Source organism: Oryctolagus cuniculus, chromosome 16 (assembly GCF_051225735.1).
Source record: "Oryctolagus cuniculus isolate XC-2025 breed Fujian yellow rabbit chromosome 16, ASM5122573v1, whole genome shotgun sequence".
Classification (NCBI taxonomy): domain Eukaryota; kingdom Metazoa; phylum Chordata; class Mammalia; order Lagomorpha; family Leporidae; genus Oryctolagus; species Oryctolagus cuniculus.
Window position 1 is genome coordinate 2,263,855 of NC_142882.1, and position 16,769 is coordinate 2,280,623.

Consider the following 16,769-nt stretch of genomic DNA (forward strand, 5'->3'; position numbering starts at 1 on the left):
GGCCGGCGGGCAGGCACCAGTGCCTGGGCCCCTGCCGCCCACTCGGAGTCCCTGTCTCCGGCCCAGCCCAGCCCGGGCTGCCGCAGGCACTTAGGAGTGAACACTTTCAAAGACGCATTTTATCTGTTTGGAAGGCATAGTCAGAGAGAGGGAGACCTTGCAGCCCCCCATGTCACCCCCCAAGTGGCCACAACGCCCAGAGCTCGGCCAGCACCAAGCCGGAGGCTCCGTCCGGGTCCCACGTGGGCGCCGGGGCCCCAGCACCTGGGCCACCTCCAGCTGCCGGGGGAGGTGCGTGGTGGGTGAGGCCTCACCTGCAGCCAGCATTGCCTGTGGGAGCGGGTTCAAGTCCCGGTCGCTCCACTTCCGGCCTGGCCCCCTGGGAGGCAGCGGTGAGGGCCGAGTGCTGGGCCCGGCGCCCATGGGAGACCCGGATGGAGCCCCCGGCCCAGCCCTGGCGGTTCAGCCACCGGGGGAGTGAACCAACAGCTGGAAGATTCTCTCTCTCTCCCTCTCTGTTTCTCCTGCAAATAAATAAACCTTTAAAACCCAGGGACAGAGTGATGGCCGCCAGCCGCCCCTCCTGGCGGGCGGGGGTCGCCTCGAGCCCCCTGCGCTGTGTGCATCTCACACACGAGAGCTGAGGCCACGCGGGAGTGGGTGGAGAGCAGGTGTCCTGCCCACGGTGATGGGGAGGGGCAGTGCCGCGCGTACACCCTGCAGGTGCCGAGGGCTCGGTGGGGCAGCAGCCTGGACCTCCTGCCTGTCCCGGCGAAGGTCAAGGTCAGGAGAGGGAGGGGTCTGAGCAGGACGGACCTGGGCCCCAGTGGCACCGACCGCAGCGCCCCCTCCGCTCCACGCACCTCGGTTTACCCGTCAGTGAAATGGGGACACGCCCCCTCGGGCCTCGACCACCTTGCTGAGCTGTGGCCCCGGGCCCAGAATAGCTCGGCCGAGGTCCCTGCGCACCTGCCCCCTCCCCAGCACCGGGTCCGAGGCCCTGGATCGGAAGTCGGCTTCCCGCGGGCAGGGAGCCGGGGACCCGAGGACCCTGCTGCCCGCCGGAGCCGGGGCCAGCACGAGGCCACACGGCACCATCCGAATCTCGGCCCACACGCCCAGCCCGGTCCATCCCGTGAGCACCGACTACGTGCTGGGCGGGAAGCCCTGGCCACGCCGGCCCTGCTGCCCAGGGAACCCCCAGGGCTCCAAGCCCCGCGCCTCCTCCAGGAAGCCTGCCTGGGTTCCACCTCCCTGCTCCCTCTCGGAGCCTCCCTCCAGGGGCCGTGACCCGACTCCACTGAGCCCCACTTCTCACGGGGTTTAACACGCGTGGTCGTACAGAGAGATAAGGTGGGGGAGACACAGGGACAGACGGACCGACACGGGCCCACGGGCACCACCGCGGGGGGCCTGGGTGTTGAAGCTCGTGGCTGCCCTGGGCACGCGCCTGAGCTTCCGGAAGCCCCCACCCCGGGCCCGGGCCCAGCCCACCCAGAGCTGACGCAGCCCGGACCCGGCGCGGGGGTCGCGTCCCTGCTCCCTGCTCTGACGGGGCGGCCCCAGCGCGAGGCCCCGCACCCACGGGACACCGCACGGAGCTCCTGGCTCCCGCCTGGCCCAGCCCCGGCTGCTGCCGGCATCCAGGCTGGGTCCTGGCCCTACTCCGGCCAGGCCCTCACAGCTCCCAAGCGCCTGGGGAAGCCTCACGGGCGCCCCCTGCTGACCGGCTCGGACAGGGAGCCCTCAGCCCAGCGAGCTCCCCAGGCGGGGGCTGCCCAGCTCCTGGGGGCGGAGAGGGGTCGGGGCTGCCTCACCCAGCGCCTGGGAGACCCCGGAACCCCCACCCCCAGGAAAACGCAAAGCAGAAAAAAATGGTTTCTCTGGGGTCTAAGGCCACGGATGTCACGTCACAGAGTCGCCACAGCCTCCATGACCAGCCCCGTGCACCCGCGTCTCGCATTCCCCAGAGACGCCTCCATCTCACACACGGGGAAACAGGCCAAGGGGCACCCCCACGCTGAGACAGGGCAGGACTCGAACCGGCAGAGGCAGGTGCGGCTGCAGCAGAGCCGGGGGAGGTGGCCTGGGGGGAGCGCGTGTGCTCTTCACAGAAGGGAAGCCCCAGGTTCACCTCCCAGGACCACTGTGCCCACCCCCCAGTCATCAGGGCCCTGGGTCTCTCCATCTCTGATCTTCGTCTTCTCCATGCCCCCTGCGTCATGGCCCAACGTGGCTGCCTGAGCACTGTCCATCACCTCGCCTCCAGGTGGAGGAAGGAAGGGAGCATGGGCCACCTCCCAGGAAAGCCATTTCCAGGAGAAACCCTGCCCACATGTCCCATGGGTCACAATGGCACAGACGGTTGCAGGGGCCACCAGGTTCCCAGGTGAGGACCAGAGCGTGACTGTTAGTGGAAGGGACATGGGGAGGCCCCAGCACAGACGCCATGGCCGCGGGAGACCTCCGTCTGCTCGTCCGGGTCCCACCTCCCTGGGGGATACAAGGTCAGAAGCAGCGGCTGCCACTCCAGCGTGGGCCGGGGGAGGGGGTGGCCAGGACCCCACTGGAGGCCTGCACTCCCCAAGCCCAGCTGGAGGTGCCAGGGCCCCCCAGACCTGACAGCCGGCTTGGAATCGGGAGAGGTGACGTCACAGGCCCAGGAGCTCGGGGCACAGTGCGGGGCCCCAAGGCCACTGTGCCCGCGTCCCACTCACAGGGGCCGGCCAGCGCCCGCCCCCCACCTCGCCCTGGGACATCCGGAGCCCCCCCCCCGCGGTGGCCGCGGGACGGCTGTCACGTCACGCCCATTCCACGCCCAGGACTCGTCCTGCTTCCAGTCCTGAGACGGGGGGGGGGGGGGCGAGCACTGGACAGGGAGTCTAGGCCCTGGGCACAGCCTGCAGAGCAACCCCAGCCCCGTCGCACCGCCGTGACTCAGTTTTCCCGCCCCTCCCCCGCCGAGTGTGGCTAGCGGCTCTGTGTCCCGTGGGAGGAGCAGGCCCCTGGCCCAGGCCCGCCGGGCAGCCCCTCTCCCATTTCACAGCCCTGGGCACTGAGGCCGACTCCAGGCGGCAGGTGAGACCTCCGCAGTTCGCCCCGCCCCGCCCCCGCGCATGTGCACCCTGGGCAGCTCAGGCCCTCGGGCCCCGGCCGCCCACGCGCGAAGCCGGGATGGAGCCCCCGGGTGGGGCATTTCTCTCTGCCTCTCAGAAGCAACCGCGTAAAAACTCTGGAACTCCTCTGCTGTTTTTGGGGCGAGGGGTCTCCAACCCCTCTGGACCCCTCACCAACACCCCAAGACAGCAGCGCGCACAGACTGCTTTGGGGGGCCCTGGCCCCTCGACACCCGTCCTCAGACCGTAGATCAGAGCCACTCCTCGTGCCGGACACCTTGGCCATGGCGGCTCAGTGCGGGCAGCCGACACGGCACGCCCCCCACCCCCACCCCCAGTTGCCCGCAGGACAGCAGCCGGGGCTGGGGCAGCGCGTGGATGTGGCTGGGGCAGCGCGTGGATGTGGCTGGGGCAGCGCGTGGATGTGGCTGGGGCAGCGCACGGATGTGACTGGGGCCGGCGCGGGAGGCAGGGGCCCTGGGGGTGGGTGCAGAGAGGGGGCGCATGGCAGGGTCCCAGCAGGAGCAGATCCAGACCAGCACGGGGCCAGCAGCGCCCCCGGGTTCGAGCCCCGGCTCCGGCTTGGCGGGGGGGGGGGGCAGCTCCCTGCGCATGCGCACCTCGGGAGGCAGAGGTCATCACTCAAGTGCCCGGGTCCCCGCCGCCCACGGGGCTGCCCCGATGGTGCGCCCGCCCCCGGCCCAGCCCCGGCGGTCGCAGGCCTCTGGGGAGCCACCCAGCGATAGAGCCGTCTCTCCCCGCTCCGATAAACGGCCACTGCTCAGGACTTGCGCACGGCCCCGCGTGCTCGTGCGTGGCCCCGTGGCCCCAGCGCGGCTCTTGCTCTGCCGCCCAGGGCGCCAGCCCCACCCCCAGGGCCGGCCTGAGCCCTGAGCCCTGAGCCCGGCCGTGGTGGGGGCGGGGGCGGGGGCGGGGCGGCACCTGCGTGAGTCACTTCCTTCCAGTGCGGAGCCGAGGGGGCCACCGTCCCGCAACCCCTCCCCCGCACCTGGCTCCTCACCGATGGGAAAACCGAGGCCTGGGAGGGCTGGGGGCGGTCAGCGGGGCTCGCGCACGTCCCGCCCCGCCCCAGCAGCGCGCCCTTGGCCGTGACAGCCGCCGGCCTGGCACGGCCCTGTGTCAGGAGACTGACGTCGGTGGAGGATGAAGGCGGGGGTCACGGGGCACCAGGGGCTCCCAGCCCCCTGCTGTGGGGGTGCGCGCGGCGTGCAGGGGTGCGGACCCTGGCTGGGACGCGCTGGCTGCTGGGGGCATTTGGGGAGAGAAAGGGAGGGAGGGCGGTTTGGGGGAAGCCCTAGAAGATGTTCCTCTTGTTGCAAAGGCCTTTCCACGCAGGTGCGTGCGAGGGGACGGATTCGGGTTCCAGGGAGCTGCGAACACGGCGCGTGGGCTGCCTCGTGTTTTTGCGCCAAAAGAAACGTCTGTGAATTCCACTTCCCCACGAGCGTCTAGAGGTGGGAGGGAGGCCGGGGGCCCGCGGGCTGCGGTGCGGCGAGCGGGGCGCGGGGCTGCCCGAGGCGGCGGCGGGAACTCTGGCCAAAGAACGGAGAATCGGGCAGCTTTACAAACGACCAGATTTCTCGTTTTCTAAAACAACGGGGGGGGGGGGCGCCCCCTCCTCCCACACCTCCCGCCAGCGCAGGGAGACCCAGAGACCAGCTGGCTCCCCAGCCCATGGGCAGCGAACCCAGGGCCGTGAGCCCGGGCCGGGCCCCAGGGGTGGCCGACGTCTTAACCGCTGCACCTGCCGCCCCCCCACAGCCTGCATATTTCAATAACTCCACTCCGACTCCAATTCGAAAGGCTCACGCCCACAAGGACTGGAAGCCACGCGCGGCTTTTCCACGACACGCACCCCCCCCAGCCCTCGTGTCAGTCCCCGCGTGCCTCACCCTGTCTCCACCAGAGTCCGGTGCCCATTTCACAGACCAGCACATGAGGCACGGAGCTGGGCCCTGACCCACAGGAGGAGGTCCCGGGCCACGTGCTTCCAGCCAGCCCCCCCGGAAGGAAGGAGTGAAGGTTTGCACCCGGCCTGCAACTCAGGCTCCCCCACCCCACTGTGGTGCCCACCTGGCCCCCCGGGTGGCCCTGGGGTTCCCGACGCACCCGGAGCCTCCCCGCAGCCGCCCCCTCCCTCCTGGCCCCCAACGGCTCAGCTCCCGCCGGTCTGCGTCGCAGAACTGGGGCGCCCCCGATTAGCCAGCCAGTGGCGGGGAACGCCCCAGTTTGCAGGGCTGAGTCACGCTGGCCTCTCTCCGGGCAGGACCCTGGTGAGAGGCGGGGGGCTGCGGGGAGCCTCGCGTCTCCCGTGGCGTCCATGCTGTGTCCCGAGGGCGTGCCCTGCCCGTGCTCAGCCCCCACCCGGGTGCCCCCAGCAGCTTCCCGAGGTGGGCACGACGCGGAGAGAAAAACGAGAGCACAGAGCGGGTGCTCACTCCGCCCAGGGTCACACAGCCGGAGCAGCCTGGGCCTCCCGCAGGCCAGTGGCTGCCAGACCCCCATGAGTGTGGAGAGCAGGCACCGGTGCCGCTCCAGACACCCACGCCCCACACGGAGGGACCTCGGTCCAGCTTCCTGCTGGTGCCCACGCGGAGCCCCGGATGGAGCCCCTGGCTCCCGGCTTCGGGCTGGCCCAGCCCCGGCGGCTGCGGGCATCTGGGGAGTGAGCGGGCCTTGCCTCTCCCCGTCCCTCGCTCTCCCCCTTTCAAATAACAGGATGAGAACGGGATTGGGGTTCGGACTCCTCTGGGGCGACCATGCCCGACCTCACGCGGCCGTGCCTCAGTTTCCCTCTCCGGGCACCGCAATGCCGCTAAGGGGAGGAGGGATCGACGGGCAAAGATGCCGCCGACGGGGCCGCGGGAGCAGGAGCAGGGGGCCCGGCGCGGGCACCGACGGCGGATAAGCCAGAGTAGCTATTATCACCCCGACACCCCCTCATTTGCTAATCACGGGGGTTAATTAGGAGGCATTAAATCACGCACAGGCGGCGGCCGCACGCCCCCGGAACCCCCGAATTTCCACCAACGCTCAATTACGCATGCGCGGGCGCCTCCCTGCCCCTTCAGGGGCCCGCTGCGCACCGGACTGCCTGTGCTCAGACCAAGGTCAAAGGGTCAAAGGTCGGGGGCGAGGTCACCGCGGGAGGCGGGGAGGGAGGAGAACAGGGATTCTCAGTTCCCAGGTCTCCCGACAAAATAAAGCAGCGGCATTCAAGACCAGCGGGGCCACCGCGGCGACAGACAGCGACAGTCGGGCCCTTTGGGGAGAGGACTCGGTGGTTCAGGCCTGGGGGGCTCCGGGGGTCCCCGTGCCCCAGATCCCGGCAGGGGACGGGGACACCGGACAGACACGGGGCTCCTTCTTGGGTTTGGAACCCGGAGGCCGCCAGGCCCGGCCGGGGCTGGGAGGGGGTGGCGTGGAGCCCGGCGGCCGTGAGTCACTGCCACCGCCCGCAGAAGTGTAAGCCGGCTGATGGATGTTTTTTCTCCCCCTAGGCTTTGCACACGCGAGCCCCCTGTGCCGGCACAGGCCGCGGTGGGAGAAGCGGAGAGGGCGGGCAGCACCCCCAGCAGCCCGGGCTGGACCCCTGGCGTGTGTCCGGGAGCCGAGAGCCATGGCTCCCAGGGCCACCTGCCGGTGGCAGGAACAGGTGCGCCCGAGCCTTGGCCCCTGGGACGCCCAGAGCCAGGAAAGGGTGGGACGCGGGAGAAAGCCAGGGGCAGCACCCACGGCCCCCCAGCCCGCGTCCCCCAGCGGGGCCCTGCCGGGGGCTGCACGGCTGCCTCTCTGTCCTCGTCCCGATCTGGGTAGCTGCAGGGCAGGAAGGGCAGGGCAAGGGCAGCCGTGAACCTGGACGCGGAGCGGCCACGCCGGCCGGAGTCTGACGGGCCAGTGGGACAGGCTCCCGGCTCAGCAGCCACCACCCGCCCGTGCAGAAATTTCCTTTATTTTTAGGGGTCTCCTCACGCTCCCCTTGGCCCGAACCTCACACGTGGTGAAGTACAGAGGGCACAGGCGAGGCCGGGGCCCTCATTGGCCATGGCCATGAAGCCACAGCTCTGCCACCCGGGCTGGAAACCAAGTCCTGCCCCTTGCTGGGGAAGACGGGGCGGGGGGGGCATTGGCCTCTGGGTGGGGACCCCCAGGCCCGGCCACAGAGCCAGCCAGAGCAGCAGAAGGCGCAGAGTGGCCGAGGGCCCCCCAGATACTGCCACGTCCATGTCGCTGCCCCCGTGCCCCCGAGTCCCAGGGCTGGTAAGAAGGTCTTGTATTGGCAGCTGCGGCCCACGGACACGAGAGACACCCAGGTGCCCTGGGAAGTGGCGACAGGATCGCCCGGTGGGTGCCCAGGGAGAAACAGCGTCCTCCAGGCAACGTCCGGGCCGGCAGCTGGGTTCCCACGCCCCCGACACACACAGAGGTCAGAGGGCTGAGCCGCGGGGGCAGGAGGAGCCCCTCCCCCGGGGCCAGCCCCCCCCCCCGGCCGGCACTGCAGCGGGGGCCGGTCACCCCTGGAGGGCCGATGTCACCGGCCAGGCTGGCGGGAACACAGCCGTATAGGCTCAGCACGCAGGCCGGGTCTCCCGCGACGTTCTGTTTGCCTGAGCCCAATTATACCGACTCTCAGGGGGCCGCAGGCGGCAGGTGGCGGCCCCGAGGGGGCCGGGGGCCGGGCAGAAGTGCACCGTCATGGCGAACCAGCCCCCCAGGCCCCTGCCGCCGGGGCCCCACCACAACACTTTCTGGAGAGGAACAGCGGAGGCTTGGCCAGGCAGGAGGTGGAGACACCCCAACCCCACCGGGCAGGCGGGAGACTCCGGCCAGAGCCACAGGGGCTGTGGGATTCGGGGGCAGGAGCAGTCCCCCCCCAAGCCCCCAGCTGCCCACCTCCCGCAGCCAAAGTATCAGCTGGCAAAGAAAGGAGAAAGACTGGGGCGGGGGGGGGGGCAGAGGCAGGCGAGCTTGGCAGGGGGAGGGGGCTACAAAGGCAGGGGACCCTGGGGGGGGAGGGGAGCTATGCAAATGACAGCAGCCACAGTCCCTCGGCCATTAATAAGAGCCCCGGCGGCGGCAGCTGGCAGGGACGACGGAGGCGCAAGCTGGCAGAAGGCGGCACGGAGCCGCCAAGGAGGGCCCGGAAACAAAGAGGGGTCTCCACCACCCCCCCGGACCCCAGGGACGCGGCCACGGGGGAGCCCGGAGAGGAGGCCAGGATGCCTGCGCCGCTGTCCGGGTGCGCGCCGCCGGCGACAAGCAGGGGCACCCAGTCTCGGGACCCGTGGGGACCTGGGGCTTTGTCCTGGCTGCTGGGTGTCCCCAGCAACCCAGCCAGGACGGACCTGGACCCCCGCCTGTGGCCAAGCGCAGCGTCCACGCTAGCGGCCAGGGGGCTGACTCGGACCGGGGACTTCCCTAGACAGGGGGTGGGGGGGCGGGGAATCCCAGCTGAGCCAGGGAGGGGGCAGCGCCCCAGGAGGCCCAGGGGGGGTTCGGTCCTCAGGGGGCAGCAGGAGGAGGAGGGGTGGCTGAGGTTGGGGGGAGGGGTCCCGAAGGAGGTGACTCCAGATTGGGGGAGGGGGTGTGGCTGAAAATCGGATGCAGTTCCAGGGGGGCGGAGGCGGGGGAGGAGAGGGGTTCCCTGACTGGGGGGCTTCTGAGGCGGCGGCAGGAATTCCCCACCATGCGAGCGAGGGGGGGATGGAGATACCAGCCAGGGTACGGGCAGGGGGCCGCTGCCTTTAGGAGATTCGGGCAAAGAGCAGTGAACTTGGCCGCAGCCTGACCGAACCCCCGCACCCTCGGCGCAGGCGGCTGGGGTCTTCCTAAGGCACGCCCCGCGCCCCCTTCTCCCCAGCCCGAAGGCCCCGCCCCCAGATGACGTCACCGCACCTCCCCCCTCCCCAAGACCCCCAAGGGGGCTCCCCCTGGCAAGCGGAGCCCGTGGGACCGACGGCGCCAGGGGCGGCTTCCCCCTCCCAGGATCCCCACGGGCACCCCGGCGCGCACGCCCGTCCGCCCCAGTCCCAGGGGTTGGGGGCCTAGGCTCGCCCCGCCCGGGGGAGGTTGGAGCGGGGGCTCCGGCCGCAGCAGGGCGGGGCGAGGCTCGGGCGCTGGAGGAGCGGCCCCCAGCCCCCTGCCAGGGAGCCGCAGGGTCCGGAGGGCGCCAGGGACAGCGCAGAAGCGGGGCTCTCCAGGGGAGCGGAGCTCGGGGGGCGCGCAGGGGCCCCTCCCCCGGCCCCGCGCCGCCCGTCCCCGCGCCGCCCGTCCCGGGCTCCTCTCCACTCCGGGGCGCCCGCGTCGCCCACCCCACCCCCCACCCCGCACAGCGCCCCCTGCCTTCGGGAGGCGCCCGGGGCCCCTCGGCTGCGCGCCTCGCCCCGCCCGCAGCCCGGGGTGGTGCAGCCGGCGGCGCTGGGCAGCTTCCAGGCCGGTCGGACCCTCTCCCACGCCGCGGGCGCAGCCCCCAGCCCCGCCCGGCGCGCGCCCCGCGCCGCGGGCGCATTGTTCGGGGCGGCGCGGCGGCTGCCGCGGAGCACCCGCCGCGCACAATGGCCGTGCGGGCTTCCCCGGCACAAAGGCGGCGCGCTGCCCACTCCGCCGCCCCCGGGCCCCTCGCCGAGCCCTGCTGCCCGCATTCCGGGGGCCGCCGCTGGGACGCAGGAACGGGGGCGGGGGGTTCGCCTGTACCTGGAGGCTGGCTGCGCGGGGCTCCCCGGCTCTGCCCCGCCTCACATCCCGGCCGCTGCATGGGACCCGAGCGCCAGCGGCTCGCGGCGTGCGCGCGCCGGCCGGGCTGCCGGGCGGGCGGCGCGAGGACACTCACTGCGGCTCGCGCTCCCCTCGCGCCGGCTCGCGAGCCCCCCCAGCCGGTGACGTCATCCCTTCCGCCAGCGCCGCCGCCGGGGGGCGGAGTCGGGGCGGGGCCGGGCCGCGCGCGTCACCGCGCCGCCGCTATGCCGCCACGCCCCCCGGCCAATGAAGCGGCGCGGGGAGGCGCACGTGATCCCCGGGTGGGTATTTAAAGGGCTGCGGGAGCACGTGGGGCGCGGGGCTTCGTGGGACACGTGGGTGGCGGCTTCGGCGCGAGGGGCTCCCTGGGGGCGCTTGGCGCAGAGGCCGTGGCGCTTTGCCATTCGGGCTCTGAGGTCGGCCGTGGCTCCCCGGTGCGTTTGGCTGAAACGCAGCCTCGCTCCTGCAAGCTCGCCCCCTGCCCCCCAGCCCCCGCCTCGCCCTTGGTCTCAGAGCTGCAGCCGAGGCGAGCCCTGGCCCTGGCCCTGGCGTTCGTCCGCTCAGAATGTCCTAATGCCTGTGTGGCGACGGCCACCCCAGCTCTCCCGCGCGTCCCATCCACCCGAGTTCCCTGGGGGCTCGGGGGCTCCGCGCACTGCTGGGACCGGCGGGCCACTGAAGGGGTGACCCCTGCCGAGCGAGCACGACGCTCTCCGCGGGTCGCCCTCCACCCCGACGCCGCACAGGCACCTGCGGCACGGGGCACGGGTTTCCCTCTGCGGGTCTCTCTCGGCCCACGCGCACAGACGGCGTCAACTCTGGGACTTGGGGTTGCGTTTCTGTTTTTCCCCTTGAACTCGTTGATTCATTCACTGCGGGCCAAGGATGCGTCTCAGAAGCGTTAACCCCGGGAGCAGAAGAGGCGGCGGAAGTCGTAACCAGGAGAGGAGCGCGCGGCGATGAATAATTGAACAAGGAGCCTAAATTAAGCCCGGAGTTCCCGGCGGCCAGGCGCGCGTCCCCCTCGTCCTCCTGCCCGGCTCGGTGACCCGGCCTGCTAAGTCGCGGCCTCGGTTTTCCTGTCCGAGCATTGGAGCCACAGCCGCATCCGGAGGCTCCAGCGTGGTCTGGGCACTCATGCTGGTGAGCCCGGTATGCAGTAGGTATGCAGCCCCGTATGCAGTAGGTGCTCACGCCTTGCAGGGGACCAACCACTCCACTTCCAGGAGCTCTTGTGAGAGAGAAAAGCCAACAGGGAGTGGAGGCCGGATGTGCCTGGACGTCCCCGTGTGTGTCAGCGTCAGTGCTGCGGGGGTGACAAGACCCTGTCCTCCCCAAGGCCCACCAGGCCCTGCACACCCGGCCCCTCCCCCCTCCCCCCCATGCTGCTCCCACACCAAGCCCCGCCCCGCCCCGCTCCAGGGCCTTCGCTCGGCTGTGCCTCTGCCCAGGATGCGGCCCCCACCACCTCGACAGAGTGCTCGCCCGAGGCCGCCTTTCCCCGCCAGGTCACGATCCTCCGAGGCGGCTGGCCCGTCTCCCCACTCTGGCTCGGCCTCAGTCTGCCTGTCTGCCCATGGGGATGATAAACTGTGCCTTAGAGCTCCTGGGAGAGTTACTTCCTGTCAACCACCTGGCACCAAGTTCAAGCTCAGGACGAAACTACTGGAAAAACCAAGCTCCCCGGAGCAGACACAAACGAGGACCATAAAAACCGAGACAGCAGGGAGGGACACTCTAGTCCCGCGCTGGCAGCCCCAGGACGGGCCAGGACCCAGGGGCCTGCAGGCTGCAGCCTGCAGAGAAGGGGGGGGGGCGCTGTCCCCAGGGCGTCTCCGCGGAGCCCGGCTTCCATGCTCGCGCTCGCTCTGGGCTGCCAGCCCTGGCGCCCAGCACGCTGCGCAGGGGAGAAGCCCGGGGGGGGGGGGTTCCATCGCCTACAGGGGGGCTGGGGGCGGGGGCAGCTCCCCTCACTCTCCCGCACCCTCCTCTCTCCCCAGCAGCCGGGCACCTGCCCCAGTGTCTCCCAGAAGCTAGGACCTGGCTGGCGGTGTTGGGACGACGCCGGAGCAGCCACGAGCCAACTGGACTGTGTACTGGGCCCTGCAAGAATCCAGACCTGGATTGCGGGGGCCGGGGCTCAAACTCCCCCAGCCTTGCCACCCTGGGCTCCACCACCCTGTGCATCGCTCCCTCTTTTTTTCTCCTCACCCTCCTCTCTCTCCCTCTCCCTCCCTCTCCCTCTGCAAATTAACTTTGGATGCCAAGGAGCAGTGGGGCAGGTGGGCATCGGTGGTGGCTGTTGGCATGGGGCTAAAGGGCGGGGATCAGGGTGGCTCCTGTTGCTCGGCCGTGGACCACGGGTGGGCGGCTGGGGCAGAGGTGGGTGAGCCACGGCATCCTCGGGGCAAGAAAGGAGTTCACCTGTCTCCAGGCACCTGGCAGCGTTCTGCCGACAGAAAACACCAGGACTTCACTAGGAAACTGCTAAAGCCAGGAGCCGGCACCATGGCGGAGCGGGGAAAGAAACCGCCTGCGGTGCCAGCGTCCCACATGGGCACCGGTTCAAGTCCCGGCTGCTCCACTTCCGATCCAGCCCCCTGCTGTGGCCTGGGAAAGCAGTGGAAGATGGCCCAAGTGCTGGGGCCCCTGCACCGTGTGGGAGACCTGGAGGAAGCTCCTGGCTCCTGGCTCCTGGCTCCCAGCTTCAGACTGGCCCAGCTCCGGCCGTTGTGGCCAATTGAGGAGTGAACCAGTGGGTGGAAGACATCTCCCCCCCCCCCACACACCTCTGCCTTTCAAATACATAAATCATTTAACAAACTGTTAAAACTAGAAACCAATGATTCAGCAGTGCTGTGATGCAGATCAACGTGCAGACGTCCATTGCATTCCCATGCAGTGGAGAGGAACAAAGTGAAATTTAGGAAACCATTCCATTTACAACTGATCAAAACAAGTATTCATGAAAAGGCTTTTTGAGTATTCCATAAAAACAGTGAAGCATTGTTGGGAGGAATCAAGCAAGACCGAGGTCATCAGGGTATCCCACGTTCATGGATCAGAAGTGTTGTCAAGGTAACCAACTCCGCAAGCTGACTGACAGGTTCAACCCCACCCCTCCCGAAGTCCCAGCTGGCTTCTTGGAGAAACTGACAGGTGATTTTAGAATCGGGGGACTCCCACAATCTTGAAAGAGAACATAAGGGCTGGCGCTGTGGGGGCAGTAGAATAACCCTACACCTGCAGCGCCGCCATCCCATACGGGCTCTAGTTCGAGACCCGGCTGCTCCACTTCTGATCCAGCTCTCTGCTGTGGGCTAGGAAAGCAGTGGAAAATGGTCCAAGTCCTTGGGCCCCTGCATCCCCATGTGGGAGACCCGGATGGAGCACCTGGCTTTTGATCAGGCCAGCCCTGGCTGTTGTGGCCATTTAGGGAGTGAACCAGTGGATGGAAGACCTCTCTCTCTGTCTCTCCCTCTGTAACTCTGCCTCTCAATTAAATACATTTTTTAAGAGAGAACGTAGCTGGAGGACCCTCATTCTGTGGTTCTAGAACTCACTGCAAAGCTCTGGTGCTCTGGGTAATGTGGTGCTGGTGTCAGGGTCGGCGCACAGGCTGCGGGACGGAGCCGAGAGCCCAGGGTGAACCCCCACATTTCTGGTCAACTCCTTGTCACCAAGTTGTCAACTCAGAAAGAATCGTCTCTTCCAAATATTTTATTTACTTGGAGGGGGGCCTACCATCCGCTGGTTCCCTCCCCAATGCCTGCAGGTGACGCCCACGGGGGGGATAGAGTGGGTGACGCCCACGGGGGGAGGTGGAGCAGGTGCACACCCACAGGGGGTAGAGCGGGTGATGCCCACGGGGGCGGGGGTAGAGACCCCTGGGGAAGGGTCTCCAGGAAACTGCTCAGTGACCAAAGCAAGAGCACTGCTTTTTGCATTAAAGATTCGAAAACATTTTATGTGTGTATTTTCATTTCATTTGGAAGAGAGAGAGAGAAGCCCGGAGCTCAACCCCAGCCCCCACATGGGCGCAGGAACCAGCTACTTGGGCGGTCACCACAGCCTGCCAGGGTCTTCCAGAGAGAGAGGAATACAGAGAATCTCCCACAAGCTGGTCTGTCTCCCAGCGCCCACAGCAGCCGGGGCGGGCCAGGAGGAAGCCAGCAGCCAGAGCGCCATCCCCACCCCCCTGTGGGTGCAGGGCCCCAGCACGTGGGCCATCACTGCGGCCTCCCAGGGTGCATCGGCCGGGGGCTGTGCCAGAATCAAAGGCGGGACTCGAACCCCACACCCTGCTGCATCCCACACTCGGACACGTGAGTCAGCCTTAAGTTCCACACACAGCGCAACAACGCGCAAGGAGCCGGAGCTGCCCGTGACCCAAGTCGCTTTCCAGGGCATGGCGTCAGGCAGGTGCCGGTGAGCCCAGGACCCGCTCCACAGCCTTCCCTGCACCCGGTGCCCGGGGAGAGCCGAGGGCGCCAGGCCTGGCTGGAGGCTGCGGCGGCGGCCTCGGCCCAACTCCCACCACTCCCCTGGGGCTGTGGACCCCGGGGACCCCGGGTCTCCCTCCTGCTTCTCCCCTGTAACCTCCCAGCTCATCCACCCGACGTCTGAGCTGCTCACTTGCCCACGGGCTCCGAAAATCAAGTGGCGAAGATACGATGCTACGTAGCCAGTGCCAGGGCTTCAGCAAGGAGCACGGAGGCGGCACAGGCCCTCTCCAAACCCATCCTACAGATGTGAACACCGAGGCTCCCGGGGAGCAAGGCCCACCCCGCCCCATGGAGGCCATGCCCTTGCCCAGCGCCCCGCCCCAGCACGGTGCCAGCTGTGCCCACCTCTGCCACTTTATGTGGGGGAGGGGAACCCTGCTGTGCCTGGAAGGGGCTAACTCGCTTCATTTGCATGCTCTGCCCAGATGCATCCTGGGAACCGACTGCAGCACAATTGAGGAGGGGGCAGAGGGAGTCCTAGAGACCCCCTGGGCAGGTGGCGAGAGGCCGAGGGCTGACTCGGAGTTGGACGCAGGGGAAAGCTGCCAGGTAGGGCTCCCCCAACCGCGTCGGGGTGCAGCAGACTCACAGCCCTCCTCCACACCACACAGCGGCCCGAGATGCTTTGCCTCAGTTTACCAATCTGTAGCTTGGGCACACAACCTTCACCGGAGGGCAGGCTGAGACCATGAGGCACTGGAGCTGTCGCACAGGATAAAACGGGAAGTGCTAAATAAATCCACTCGCAGGCTGTCCCAGTTACCAGCTCCCTGCGCTGGCACGCGGGGCCGCCGCGGGGGAGTGCCCGTCATGGCCGGGAGGCTGGGGGCTGCTGGGACAGGACAGGACAGCGCCGCGCCGCGGGCTGACAGTGCCCCCTGCAGCCGGGGGCCGGCCGCGCCGGGCAAGGCCGCTCCCGTGCCTGGTCTGCAGGCAGGCACGCCGAGGCTGGGAGACGGGCGGTCCTGCCCACGTGCCGCCCACGTCCCCATCCACGCACCTGACGGGCATGCGCCGGGCTCTGTTCCGGGCGGACAGAAGAGGCCAGGGTCCCGGTCCCGGCCCCCGGCCCCCGGCCCCCGGCGGGGCTGATTTCGTAACAGCAAAGACGGCGCGAAACAGGCAGAGGGGAAGCGGGGAGGGCGCGACCCGGCCGTTGGGACAGGAGCCTGAAGCCGGGGCAGGCAGAGCGCACGGCCCGAGGTGCCCTGGACAGCAAGGTGGCCGGGACTGGGGCTGGGGCAGCGCGAGCCGGCCGGGCGCAGTGGACGGGGCTCTGGGGGCGGTGGGGGGCACCGGGGGCTCGACCCTCAGCCGCGTGGGCACGGGTCCGGCGCGCTGGTCTGGCTCAGGAGCTCACGGGCGCCCTCTGCTGGCCGTGCGGAGGGCAGGCTAGGTGAGCAGCCAGGGCAGAGGGGACCCGGCTGGGAGGGGGCCGAGCAAGGGGTAACTGGCCACGCCCATGCAGGGGACAAAGCAGGAGGGCGAGTGACCCCCTGCAGGCCTCTGGGGCCCTAAGGGAGGGGCGCCTGGCGGCCGCTGCCCAACCACAATGTGACTTCCCGGCATGCAGCAGTCAGGGGCTGTGGCCGCGGCTGAGCCTCCTGGGACCGCCTGTCGCTGCCTCAGGTGCTGAGTGCCCGGGAGACTCAGGGCGCAGGAGCCAGGCCCCTCCCAGCGTGTGCCAGACCGAGACCCCAGGCACGCCCAGAGCTCCCGGGCCGAAGGCAGCCCGAGTGCACGGCCTGTCCCAGGGGCTCCCCCACGGGCCCCTGCCACCTCGCAGTCCTGGAGCTCCAGGCTGGTACAGCCCCGTTTCACAGGAGAGACACAGAGAGGCCAAGAGGGACCCCGGGGCTCGGGCTGGGGGCCCTGCTGCCCTCTACTCCAAGGCTCTCGGAAGGGCAGGGGCTGGCCTGGCCGGTGGGCTTCTTGGAGTAGGAGGCCCTCTCCCCAGGCACACGAGGGCTTGCACACCTCTGGTGATGGCACCCTCACTCCCTGCTGGGCCCTCTTGGCCTTGTCCTTTCCCTTTGGAGGCCACCTGAGAATGCCTCCTCCTCCAGGCAGCCCTCCGTCTTCTACCCTGAGGGCCAGAATTTGGCAGAACGGATGAGAGCCTGGGTTGGAGCCACCGTGCCAGTGGTGGGAGAAGTCACGTTGTCCCTTTGAGCTGTTTCTCCCTCTGTGGCCCCGGCACCAGCTCAGGGCTGGGCCTAGCAGACGGTGGGCACCCAGCCATTCTGCTCTCGCCCCCGTTCCTCGTGTGCCCCAAGCCTAGCCCTGCCCAGGAGACCCTGGGCTCCCCGGCGTCGTCTTCCCCTCCCTCCCGGGGCCCAGCGGGGGCGGACCCTGCTAGCAGAGGGAGCCGCGTGTGCAAAGGCCCCGTGGC

General features: G+C 69.2%; 2 protein-coding genes across 2 annotated transcripts in view; one reads left to right on the plus strand and one right to left on the minus strand.

The window, feature by feature from the left end:
- PTPRS (protein tyrosine phosphatase receptor type S) overlaps positions 1 to 10,013 on the minus strand; it is a 61,446-nt gene extending 51,433 nt beyond the window's left edge. The window contains exon 1 of the mRNA XM_089316152.1: positions 9,831 to 10,013. The gene's annotated coding sequence lies outside the window, so the exon portion shown is untranslated. The remainder of the gene's footprint in view (positions 1 to 9,830) is intronic.
- Positions 8,841 to 16,769, plus strand: part of LOC149121392 (uncharacterized) — a 46,872-nt gene continuing 38,943 nt past the window's right edge. Inside the window, 3 exon segments of the mRNA XM_089316295.1 lie at positions 8,841 to 8,858; positions 9,531 to 9,818; positions 10,035 to 10,157. Coding sequence (XP_089172421.1) covers positions 8,841 to 8,858; positions 9,531 to 9,818; positions 10,035 to 10,157 — 429 coding nt within the window.